The 12,015-nt window shown below is 49.9% G+C and overlaps 2 protein-coding genes across 5 annotated transcripts in view; one reads left to right on the forward strand and one right to left on the reverse strand.

Annotated features, from left to right (window-relative positions):
* Positions 1–12,015, reverse strand: part of Raf (serine/threonine kinase raf oncogene) — a 65,400-nt gene that overhangs the window by 6,733 nt on the left and 46,652 nt on the right. For all 4 annotated transcript variants that reach the window (XM_089562842.1, XM_089562841.1, XM_089562840.1 and 1 more), the window contains 4 exons: positions 10,812–10,896; positions 10,172–10,348; positions 2,548–2,594; positions 19–137 (listed from right to left, as the gene is read on the reverse strand). In XM_089562842.1, the coding sequence (XP_089418968.1) occupies positions 19–137; positions 2,548–2,594; positions 10,172–10,348; positions 10,812–10,896 (428 nt within the window). The remainder of the gene's footprint in view (positions 1–18; positions 138–2,547; positions 2,595–10,171; positions 10,349–10,811; positions 10,897–12,015) is intronic.
* On the forward strand, positions 6,243–8,628 carry LOC149325228 (uncharacterized). Its single transcript, XM_089562843.1, has one exon. It carries the CDS (start codon positions 6,256–6,258, stop codon positions 8,467–8,469), a length of 2,214 nt encoding a protein of 737 aa, XP_089418969.1. The 5' UTR covers positions 6,243–6,255; the 3' UTR covers positions 8,470–8,628.

The raw sequence follows: 12,015 nt of genomic DNA on the forward strand, positions 1-12,015 counted from the left end.
GAAAAGGCCACTGCTCACCATCCAGAGGATGGACCCCGTCGGTTGGCTGAATGGCTGGGAGCCGCTCCACCTGGCCTTCACGGTGGCCAGGCCAAAGTCCCCTATCTTCACAGTCAGGTCGTCGTGCAGGAATATGTCTGGGCACACACACCTCAGTCAAGGCTGCCAATGCATGGGACAAACGTGGACCATCCAATAACCATATCCCGCTGAAGGGAAAGTGATGCTCTGCACTAGTGCCATACTGAACTCGAGAAAGGAAAACAGTAGCGCCAAAAAACACACACACACACAGCTGAAGAACGATGTAGGACAAGCGCACACTTCATCTGACGTTAATCGCTGAAAAGCGAGCAAATATACAGAAACCTCATGTGCAACCAACAGAACCGTTCAAGATATGAAATCTTAGCTTTAAAATGGTTCACAGATGTATCGCTGACAAAACTTTTTCCTCTTTTTCTTATGTGGTAAGCCTCCAAAACCTCCCGTGCTTTACTATCACTGCTCCTGCCCAGAATCTTTGTCCCATCAAGTCGAGGTTCACACTTTTTGCAGAGCTCACAATTTTCCCCCGCCGTATGTTCTGCCGCTCGGTGACACACCTTGCACTCTGCGCAGTGTTTGGGCAGATGCGCACCTCCTACCTCTTTGAGCGAGCGCGTATGCTCCGCTGCACGGTCATTGATGCACCTGCCTGTTTGGAAGGCCTTCCCGCAGGTCAGCAGTGTCTCATTCTTCGTTCTTCAGCTTTGCGTGTGTTCTTTTGGCGCTACTGTTTTCCTTTCTCGAGTACAATGAACCATCTAGCCCAAATAGAAGTTCTTGTAAACTAGTGCCATACTGAGTTAAATGCCATACGCTTCTGTGCATTTCTTACATTCCTTCTGGATGATTAAATGCTTTTCACCTTCACAAAGCTGCAATGCTGACCTCTGGAGCCATTTGTGTGACTTTTTGTGTGGCATTCTTTTGCTTCTTTGGTTCGTTTCATTAAAGTTCACTACATGTGAACGTGTTCAGCACCCAGAGCAGTTCACACACTTCCTCGCATTTTAAGGCGAAAGCCTTTGATGCCTCATACTGTTGTTAGCAGCTGTGTCGGCAGATGTGTCTGTGTTTCGGCGTCACTACTTAAAAAGAAACTGCGTCAAGGCTGGGAATCGAACCAGGAACTTTGGCATTTTAAATACCGTAAAAACCTGCGTATAATACGAGGTTTTTTCCCATAATTAGCGTCCTAAATTTCCGCCTCGTACTATTTGCGGATCCGAACAAAAATTTTCGAAGTTACTCGATGTTTTGGTTTCGTTTTTGCGGCGTGGCTATGGCTTCGCTTCGCTATTGGCGCGTGGCTACGGCTTGGCTTCGTTACTCTCGACAAACGACGTCACGACGTCGTTTCTTTGTTGATCCGTTGGGTGCGCCGGGGGGTCGCGGTGTGCCGTGCGCCTGTTGACAACACACGTGCTAGCATGTAAGGCACGCTTCGTGAAGTGGATATTGTTTTAGAGAGCACGATGTCACGGTCTCGAAAACAGTACTCGGCTACTTTCAAGCGATTTTGGCTGCGGAGAACATCGGCAACGGTGCGGCCGGGAGGCAGTTTGGTGTCGTCGAAGGAAGCATTCGTGGATGGCCACAACAGAAAGAAGCCCTTTTCGCGTGCAGCGGAATGCGACAAAGCTTTCGCGGCCGTTTGATGGTTGTGTAAACAAACCGTTCAAGGACGCAGTCAGGCGGTGCTACGCAGAGTGGATGCGCTCAGGTGAGCCTGCAGTGACGCCAACCGGGCGGCTGAAGCGGGCTTAAGAAGTGCGGCATCTCGAACGCCCTCGATGGCACGGAAGATGAGTACATTTGGGATGATTTGTCGGACAAAGAAATGTTCGAAGAAAGCGCTACTGAAGAACAAAGTAATTGAAGTGAAGTGCGGGATGCGATTTGAATAAATGTCTTCTATGAGCTTGTGTTACTCGTATTATACGCGGGTGAAACTTTTTTTCCCATTTCGCGTCTCTAAATCTTAGCCCCGTATTATATTCGGGTTCGTATTATACGCGGGTTTTTACGGTAGACGCTACCACTCCGCCACGAAGGCTCGAAGTTTGAGCATGAATGAAGGCGCATCTAGTGAATGCACGGCTCTCATAAATGAAATTAAAGGAATAAAACAATAAAAATAAGAAAAGCAATTGAAACATAAAAACAAAAAGGAAAAAATAGAGAAAAACTATAAAAATAAGAAAATAAACAGATAAAAAATGAAATGACAAATAAAATATAAAAAATTAAAAACCAACAGTGTGCAGGAAATGCTTTCGCCTTGCAGCACTTTACAGAGCCTAAGTGCCCCCTAAATTTTTCAACGAAAGGTTTTGCTCTTAGGTCCCACATTACATTGTGATCATGGCTATGGTTCCCAAGCCCTGCCAGGAGCCCCGTGTGCCTGCCACAACGTAGCAGAAAAGGGGCTGCAATGTTAGCCTTCACAAACCACAACTCTTGCCACTCAGTTTGCTGTGCAGCAAAAGATGAAAAGGATACTGTTTGACTTCAGATCCCTATGGATGATGTTCTTGGCATGCAGGTAGCTGAAAGAGAACAGAGAGACAGAACACAGATGTCAGGAAACGAGCAGCCGATATGCGAAGAGTGGACGACACCCATGCACGAGAGGAAACAGCCGGCTTGCACACAAGAACAAACTCTGCTGCTTTTCCTGCAATGAAGTTGAAAGTGCGCCTTGTGCATCACCCGTTCGGAGCAAAACTATTTACTACAAAGAGAGAAGTGTGTGTTAGCATCACGCTTATGAAGTGACCACTGGCTGAATACGCACAACGTACTCCATTTCCTATTGGAGCTGCCTGCATGTACAGTAACGCCCATTGGAGTGAAAACAGCAGAGCGCAGCCCATTTATAATAAACAAGGCCATCCCACAGCATTTTCTCTTTACATCTTGAAGTTCACAGCAAATAGACTGAGCATAGTATTGCACTTAGTTGGGTTTCATGGCACATAGGCAACTAAGGCCATCATGCGAATACTCAACTTGAGTAAAACAGATTTCCATGGTGTGTTTTTAGTATATATATATACTAGAATCTCAACGATACCATCAAGACTGATATGAATTTCGGGATGATGCAAATTACTACAACTTCTCAGCCACAGTACACTGTGTGCAATGCGCATAATTTCGGGTGTTGTAACCCTCTACTGCACCACCATGGAATATAAAAGTTCACGAACTGCGACTGCACCCTCGAGCACTAAACACTGCCCGCACGTAGCCGACACCACGGTCACCAGTAGTGCAGTACGCACTGTGAGGAACACATGACAACATGATTGCAAAGAAAAATGAGAAACGAGCAGGCTCTGAAGTGGTGTTTTCGGCGCACATCAAACTGTCCATGCTCTGCAAAAAAGACATATTTGTCACTTGAGATGAGGGTGTTGTTTACCGTGTACCGCTGTCTTGTGCCATGAGTATATTGTGCAGACAGGCTGATGCGTAAACAGCAGGTTTAAGCAACATAGCTACAGTGAAAGCTTGTTAATTCGACCCCCGTTAATTCGGAAAACCGGATAATTCGACGCGCACGCGAGGTCCCTACAATTATACACAGGAGTCTATGGGGTGAAACTCTCGTTAATTTGAACAAACTTTGCCGTGCGTTGGTTAATTTGACTTGACTCCGCAGCCCGCCAAGCCAGTGCACCGAGAGCAAAAAGAAAAAAACACTGCCACAAGCGGCGCTACTGTATGGCTGGTAGGCCATCCGTATGGTCATCGTCATCAGCAGCGTGAGAGAGGGCGAGGGAAGCGAGGTTAGCGGCGGCCGAAGCGGCTGGCGTCTTTCTTTGTGCTTTGTTGTGTCGCAGCAGTTGTGTTGGTGTCGTTCGCTTAACCCTATTGAGAGCAAGTCTCGTTTTGGCGTGTGTCGTCGTTTCCGCGTGTTCTTGCTGCTACGATCGCGGTTATTTAACCGTTAGGCGGTGCCTTTTTTGGTAATTGCGCGCTTTGTCAGCATGTTTACTGCGCTGCTTTCGAGTGGGTAGTGCGCAGTGCCTGTGCGCCTCGCCTTTGTGTCCTGCCAACTGACCGAGGATAAAATAATTGAAGTGACAGGTGCTGACAACGACGATTCGTCGGAAGGCGACGATTGTGAGCAGTTGTCCCAAATGCCGAAGCGCATGGTGAAAGAAGCCGCACAAGCCTTGTCCGTGTGGGAGGACTTCTGTGAACAAATCCCTGACGGTGTGTGTGCCGCGGAGCACCCGGTAGCTGTTAGAGCTATCGTAGTCGCTCAAGTTCACTCGAAAAAGCAGACGACAATAACAGATTTCTTTGCCAAATAAAGGTATATCCTGTTGCAGCAAACATTGTTTTTTGTTGTTCATTCGATATTTCGACATTCAGATGATTCAACAATTTTTCGCAGTCCCGTCAGTGTCGAATTCACAAGCTTTTACTGTACAATGTTAATGAGAGCAAACCGGGCCCCTGTCGCACTGTCGTCAATGCAAGCCCCAATCTGGGCAATGGGGCCGTCCTAAGCCATGTGTGCGCTTGTCTGAGCGTAGTCAAATTATCAACCGCCATAGAGGCAACTAGGTCAGGAGATTATTGAGACTACGAATATTGCATGTGTAAGCAACAAGTGTGTGAGCGTGACATCACTGACACTATCAGGAAAAGAGCTTGCGTTTCTAAACCGAGCGCAACAAGCGAAGGGCGGAGTTGTATCAGTGTGCATCAGCTGACTTGATTGCTCCTTTCCACTGTCCCTTCTTTGTCTTGTTATGTGCTTTTCACCATCACAAATCAGCAACTCGAGTGCCCAACAAGCATCACTTTTACAGAAACCACCTGTCTATTCTAGGCTCAAAGCCATGCAACTGCACTGATTTGGCAAACCAGGCTTGCAAGCTTTTTGTACGCGCAGCATGAGGCACCTCTGAAGGCATTAGACCTTAACAAACACAGTGTCAGTGCAGAATAATGTGGACTGCTGTCACAAAATTCGGCGCATTTTAGGAACAAACAAAGAAAAACCGCCGCGCGCACGGCGTCTCGCCGGCGCGAGCCCAACGGGAGAGAGAGAAAGCCCCGCCGAGCGCGTGCCTCTCTCTCCACCGCCATGGCGTGCGCCGAAGGAATGAGTCATCCACGCCGAATTCTCTGGAACAGACGAGTCGGTTCAGCGCCTCCTCTATACTACAGCTGACGGGGGGAAAGGGCGTAGCCTTGCGTGCACTAAGACACGTCCCCCTCGCCCGTCGGCGTCGGCGCCACTCAAGAACACGCTCGAAACTTCGAGATGCGACCCGCGACCTCTGACCAATGGGGACGCGCGGCCGGTGAGAAGAGGAGAGAGACAGCACTGCCAATGCTGCGTGTATGTGCGCGCCTACTCGGGCGCGAACAACAAACAGACGGGAGAGCGAGCCTATAAAGAAGGACGTTGACCGCTATCAGTCAGTCCGGACCGCCGTTTAAGCTTCATCGAAGCGCGCCCGTTCGACTCCTGGGGAAAACACCACTCGGCCAGCATCGGACCAACGAGGCAACGTTCGCCTGTCTGCGGGACGGCATCGTCGCGGAACTCTGGTCGTCGGACTGCCGCAGTGACCGGTGAACAAATTGTGTTTTGTTTGTTTACCTCTCTCTCGTGTGTTAGTGCACTTTAGGTGCAATATTGCCTCTGTATTGTATTCTCTCTCTAGTTTAACTTTGCACGCGTTGCATTGTTCAATTAATCACTTTGTATGTGTTTGTACTAGTGATTGTGAATTCCTCTGTATCGTCTCTTTGCTATATAAACCTTGTTTTGTTTTGTGAACCTTTGGCTCCGACCCATTCTCTGGCTTGCGACCAGCGAAAGCTGGGCACCGAACGCCCAAAAACCTCTTGTCACTTGGTAGCTGGTCTCCGCTGAGCTTGCCACGCTGAGTCGAGGGCATCTCCTTCGAGTCCGAGACCGCTACCCCCACACGCTCTAAGGGTGTCTGGGAGCTTCCCACGTAAAAGTGCGCGAAGTCTGGGTGACAATATATTCTGGCGTCCGCGACAGGACGTTTGGTGTTGCAAGCACAGAGAACGGAGAAAGAGTCAGAAGGAGTTTGCGAATCGTAAACGAGTGTAGCAGCAGAACGATATTGTGAGGTGCCGCGCGGAAGCGGTTAGTGAGGTTCACCGTGGAGGGGTACTCGTTGCCTTGAGTACAGAGTTCGGCCTCCAACTATGAATTTAAAGGAGCTTGTAGAGGTGGGCACCCAGATGGGGTTGTCTGGAGCTGGACTGCGTAAATGGGTGGACCAGGAAAGAGAGAAGGCCGAAAAAGAGAGAGAGAGGGCTCGGGAAGAAGCCGAAAAAGAGAGAGAGAGGGCTCGGGAAGAAGCCGAAAAAGAGAGAGAGAGAATTGAAAAGGAAAGGCAGAAGGCTCGAGAAGAAGCCGAGAAAGAGAAAGAGAGGGAATTTGAACGCGAAATGAAGCTGCTTGCCGCGAAGCTGGAACTGCAACGTGGTGCGAATCATTCAGCTGTAGTTCAGAGCACTAGAGAGGAAGGTAGCAGCTTGCGTATAGATGCCAGCAGGTTGCTTCCAAAATTTTATGAAAGAAGGGACGATCTCGATGCATTCCTTAAGCGATTCGAAGGGATCGCAGTGAGCCAGAATTGGTCAGACAGTGAGCGCGCCACCGTTCTAAGCACGTGTCTGAGTGGCGAAGCACTAGGTGTATTCGGGCGACTGTCTCCTGAAGACGCAGCAAGTTATAGCAAGGTGAAAGCCGCTTTGCTTAAAAGATTCCGACTCACCACCGAGGGATTTCGGGACAAATTCCGGACAGGAAAGCCCACAGACGGAGAAACGGCAACCCAATATGTGGCGCGATTAAGCCACTATTTTGATCGGTGGACGGAACTGTCGGAAATCGCACAGGAGTACAGTGCACTCCGCGAGCTGCTGATCAAGGAACAATTCCTGAGCAGTTGTCACCCGAACCTGGCGCTATACCTCAAGGAGAGAAGGGCCAAGACCCTCTCTGAAATGCTAGAACTTGCCGACCAATTTCTTGAAGCCCAAGGAGGAACTAACCTGAGTAAAGTTAAGAATGCAAATTCTGAAAGCGCAGAGAAATCCGACAGCCGCGATACTCGATCCAGCCCAAAGCCTCCACCGAAGTGCTACCTGTGTAATAAGACAGGCCACTACGCATCTAACTGCCGCAACAGCGCTGCGAACGGTAGCCCGACAGCTTGTTTTAAGTGCGGCCAGAAGGGACACAAAGCCGCGGCTTGTTCCAGCCCGGGCAAGTCCGCTCCCCAGGTATCGTGCGTGCGGGCCTCCTCAGGTGACCACCTGGAGGAAGAAGACGAAAACGGCTTTGTCGAGCTGAAGAACGGCAAGAAGGTGCCCGTCGTGAACGCCGTAGTGAACGCGCGACCTGAAGCCGGAATGCACAGGATGCCTGTCTCGGAAGGGAAAGTAGGGCCGCGAAGAATTTCAGTGCTGCGAGACACAGGAAGCAGCGCGGTCATCATAAAGCGAGGCTTGGTGCGAGATAAGGATCTCACTGGAACGAAGAGCCTTGTGCGGCTAGTAGACGGATCCTTTAAGCGCTTACCAGAAGCTAGAGTACAGGTGCAGACTCCCTACTACAGCGGTAAACTGACTGCACTTTGCATGGAACGCCCCATATACGACCTCATATTGGGTAACATCAAGGGGGCAAAATTTCCCAAGGACCCAGACGGTAGCCGCGAGGGAGAAAAATGCGAATCCTGCACGTCAGAGCGTCGCAGTGACCGACAGGAAAAAAAGCGGCGAAGGAAGCGCGAGCGAGCTAGCGCAAGAAAGGAAGAAATAAAAGAATCCCCCAAGAAGGAAGAACGGCAAAATGTAGCGCAGGAACGTTCCGCGCAAGAGACACCCTCTTCGCAAGAAACATGCTCGAACAAAGCAAACAGCTACGAGAAGCTGGAGGATAAGCCAGCAAGTGGCCACAGCGGAGCACGAATGCCGAAGGAAGGAAGGAAAAGCCAAAGAAGGACACGTGGAAACAACGTGTCTAGAATTTCTGCTAAGTTCAGCGTAAGGCAGGCCTTAGAAACGATTCTAGTGCTGATCGGCACCTTGCTTCGGCTGTTCTCCTGCCGCACTGTCAAATTCAGGAAGGAGACCAGGAGTGTGTTCACACCGGTTCTTCTCGTGAGCCTCTGCGTTATGATGCAAGTGCCTTGGAACATGTCGATTGTCTTGTTCGCATGTGCATGCCGCCCCGAGACCTTTTTGTATGCGTGGGATTTGAAAGAATTTCTCAGGGCGCAAAGGCTAGAGGCAACCACTGACAGAGCGAAAGAGTCGCGTAGGAAGGAGAGCCCGGAGTGCTCCCCAATTCTAGAACAGGGCCAGCCTGTTCGTCCTGAACCCAGTAAGACGAAATTGGGAGTATAGGCGAAAGTGTGCCACATACTTGTGTGCCTCCTGTATGCAATGTTGTGTTAATGCACTGCCCAAACGCAGCGTGTTTTTATGGGGATTATGAACATTTCATCGAGTTTTGTATGTGAAAACATCGTGGTATTGATGTATGCATTTTCACATGCAGTTTGTGAGCGCATGCATGTGCGTGCGAATTGAACCGCCAAACTGAGGCGTGCTTTGAAGTGCAACCTGTCTATTGCACTGTGTTATGTATGTGAAAGCATCAAGGTATTGATGTGTGTACTTTGGCATTCGCCATTGACTGTGTGAGCGCATGCATGTGCGCGCGAATTTTGTGGTTTGTGAATATTGTTACACAATATTCTTAAAGGAAGGGGCAGTGTCACAAAATTCGGCGCATTTTAGGAACAAACAAAGAAAAACCGCCGCGCGCACGGCGTCTCGCCGGCGCGAGCCCAACGGGAGAGAGAGAAAGCCCCGCCGAGCGCGTGCCTCTCTCTCCACCGCCATGGCGTGCGCCGAAGGAATGAGTCATCCACGCCGAATTCTCTGGAACAGACGAGTCGGTTCAGCGCCTCCTCTATACTACAGCTGACGGGGGGAAAGGGCGTAGCCTTGCGTGCACTAAGACACGTCCCCCTCGCCCGTCGGCGTCGGCGCCACTCAAGAACACGCTCGAAACTTCGAGATGCGACCCGCGACCTCTGACCAATGGGGACGCGCGGCCGGTGAGAAGAGGAGAGAGACAGCACTGCCAATGCTGCGTGTATGTGCGCGCCTACTCGGGCGCGAACAACAAACAGACGGGAGAGCGAGCCTATAAAGAAGGACGTTGACCGCTATCAGTCAGTCCGGACCGCCGTTTAAGCTTCATCGAAGCGCGCCCGTTCGACTCCCGGGGAAAACACCACTCGGCCAGCATCGGACCAACGAGGCAACGTTCGCCTGTCTGCGGGACGGCATCGTCGCGGAACTCTGGTCGTCGGACTGCCGCAGTGACCGGTGAACAAATTGTGTTTTGTTTGTTTACCTCTCTCTCGTGTGTTAGTGCACTTTAGGTGCAATATTGCCTCTGTATTGTATTCTCTCTCTAGTTTAACTTTGCACGCGTTGCATTGTTCAATTAATCACTTTGTATGTGTTTGTACTAGTGATTGTGAATTCCTCTGTATCGTCTCTTTGCTATATAAACCTTGTTTTGTTTTGTGAACCTTTGGCTCCGACCCATTCTCTGGCTTGCGACCAGCGAAAGCTGGGCACCGAACGCCCAAAAACCTCTTGTCACTTGGTGGCTGGTCTCCGCTGAGTTTGCCACGCTGAGTCGAGGGCAGCTCCTTCGAGTCCGAGACCGCTACCCCCACACGCTCTAAGGGTGTCTGGGAGCTTCCCACTAAAAGTGCGCGAAGCGTGGGTGACAACTGCTCCCCTAGGTTTGGTTGAGGCATGTGACGATATCTTTTGATGCAGGATCCCCAGCTTGAAGGGCAGGACAGCTGGTATTGCCTACAGGTCAGCATCCCGCTACCCTTTCCATTAGTGCCACAAGACCGCCCAGCCATGCAAGCAAGCCCTATGTTCACATACTGTGCTGCAGCTTCACGTCCCTCATATGGAAAGTAAAACCCACAGAGCTTTCCGCTGACATTAATGTGAACCTGAAGAGCGGCAGCAAGTTCCATGCGGAGGAGAGGTCAAGGGAGGGGGAGCTTACTCCATGCCCTGTGCCGTCTGCCGGGCAATGTCGATGACCTGCAGCATCTCGAACTTGGACTCGAGTACGTGCAGGTGTTTGTAGAGGCTGGAGCCCTCGCACCACTGCGTCACGATGGTCAGCTGCGGCTTGGACACACACCCCATGAACAGGATGATGCTCACGTGCCGCGTTTTCCTGCACAAAAACAAGACAAATGGCTCGAAAAGTGAAGGAAGCCCTCCTTCACTTAAACTTTCGCCACGGCAGTATCCCTGCAGCGTCGGGTGTGTCAGTGGCACACACATCACCATCAAATGAACATCCTCCAAAAGGAACAGCAACAACTCCAATTTAACATTACGTGTTCAGCCTGATGCGGGTGGCATCAATTGGTTACGAGGTAGAAGAGTGATTGTTGCCACAGTGGCCGGGCGTGCCGGCTCCCATTTCCCGCACCGAGATTGCAAGCTCCCAGCAGCTGCACCGGTCTACTCCCATATGCCAGCAGTTGCTGCAGTGTGATGATTCATTCGTTGTGCCCCCGAGGTCTTCGCAAAGCATTCATTCTAACGTTACCCGTTAAAAATGTCCAACAATTTCAACAGTGCACTGCTGAGTGAGTGCACTATTACGGGGAATCAGAACAGCGAGTTCCCACCTGAGAACGGAGACTTCGTTCTTGAAGGCCTGCAGCTGAGCTGGCGTTGGGTTTGTCACATTCAGCTTTTTCAGAGCCACGTGCCCTGGAAACAGAGTGATGTCAGCAAACAGCAGAACGGCTGGATCCGGCTGGGGCACGGAAATGTCACTTAGGAGAGCAGAAAGTTGGGCAAGTTGGTTGATATGCATACTGAAAAAATTGCGCAGAAAAAACGAGGACGAAGCAAAGATGAGGACGAAAAAACAACAATTTTGTTTAGGCATAGGGACCAACTTGTACGGGAACTCATGGAAGCATTTCATATGCGTATCAGCGGAGATACATGCGTCAGCCAGACTTCCGTCCGATTCTCGGATAGGGAGTTCTGCTTTTTGGAAAAATCACTCAGGTAAGCAGGGGGTGACACGTGATGTTCTTGATGTCTGATTGGTATGATTAGTTTTGTTTTTGTTTTTTTCCTGTTTATATGTGCATGTGTTTCGGAATAAATCTTCAGTTTTGAGTTAGCGCTCGTCCTCGTCTTGTCTTTGCTTCGTCCTCGTTTTTTTCTGCGCAATTTTTTCAGTATGCATGGAAATGTCATCACCAACATAAAGCCTGGCAATGCAAACATTAAAGACAGACCACAGAAAAACGAATCGCATGACAGTGAGTGGGGCTGAGCACCATCTATTACTGCTGGCAAAGGCTTACAGAAATAATGGGAAGCTCTAGACTGCTATGCTTCTTTTAAACTTCCGTGTGGTTGATAAAAGAGAGGTGCGAGAAGGCAAAGAAGGCAGCGTCAACAGCTACAATGAAAACTAAGAAGATGATGACAGTGTAATGTGGTGTCAGGACACACTCTTTTGCAGGCATTCAGCTCTCGTACATCAGGAGTAGGTGCGGGAACAGACGCTGGTTAATGACATCCTAGTTGAAATCAAGAGGAAGAAGTGGGCTTGGGCAGGGCATGTTACGCGGAGACAAGATAATCGCTGGTCCTTGAGGGTAACGGAGCGGATTCCAAGAGAAGGGAAGCATAGCAGGGGGTGGCAGGAAGTTAGGTGGGCGGATGAGATTAAGGGGGGACACTGGTCTTGAAAAAAGATTCTTACTAATGAAGTCACAGTTACGAAATCTTCAGGGAATATGTATTTTTGTGTGCTGATTCTAAACATGCCATTTAATTTCATGTAAAACATTTCCTTGAGCACTTATG

This window comes from Amblyomma mixtum, chromosome 10 (genome assembly GCF_055824585.1).
Source record: "Amblyomma mixtum isolate Tamu chromosome 10, ASM5582458v1, whole genome shotgun sequence".
Lineage (NCBI taxonomy): Eukaryota > Metazoa > Arthropoda > Arachnida > Ixodida > Ixodidae > Amblyomma > Amblyomma mixtum.

Coding starts and splice junctions, on each gene's coding strand:
- LOC149325228 (XM_089562843.1), top strand. CDS start 6,256: ATGAATTTAAAGGAGCTTGTAGAGGTGGGCACCCAGATGGGGTTGTCT.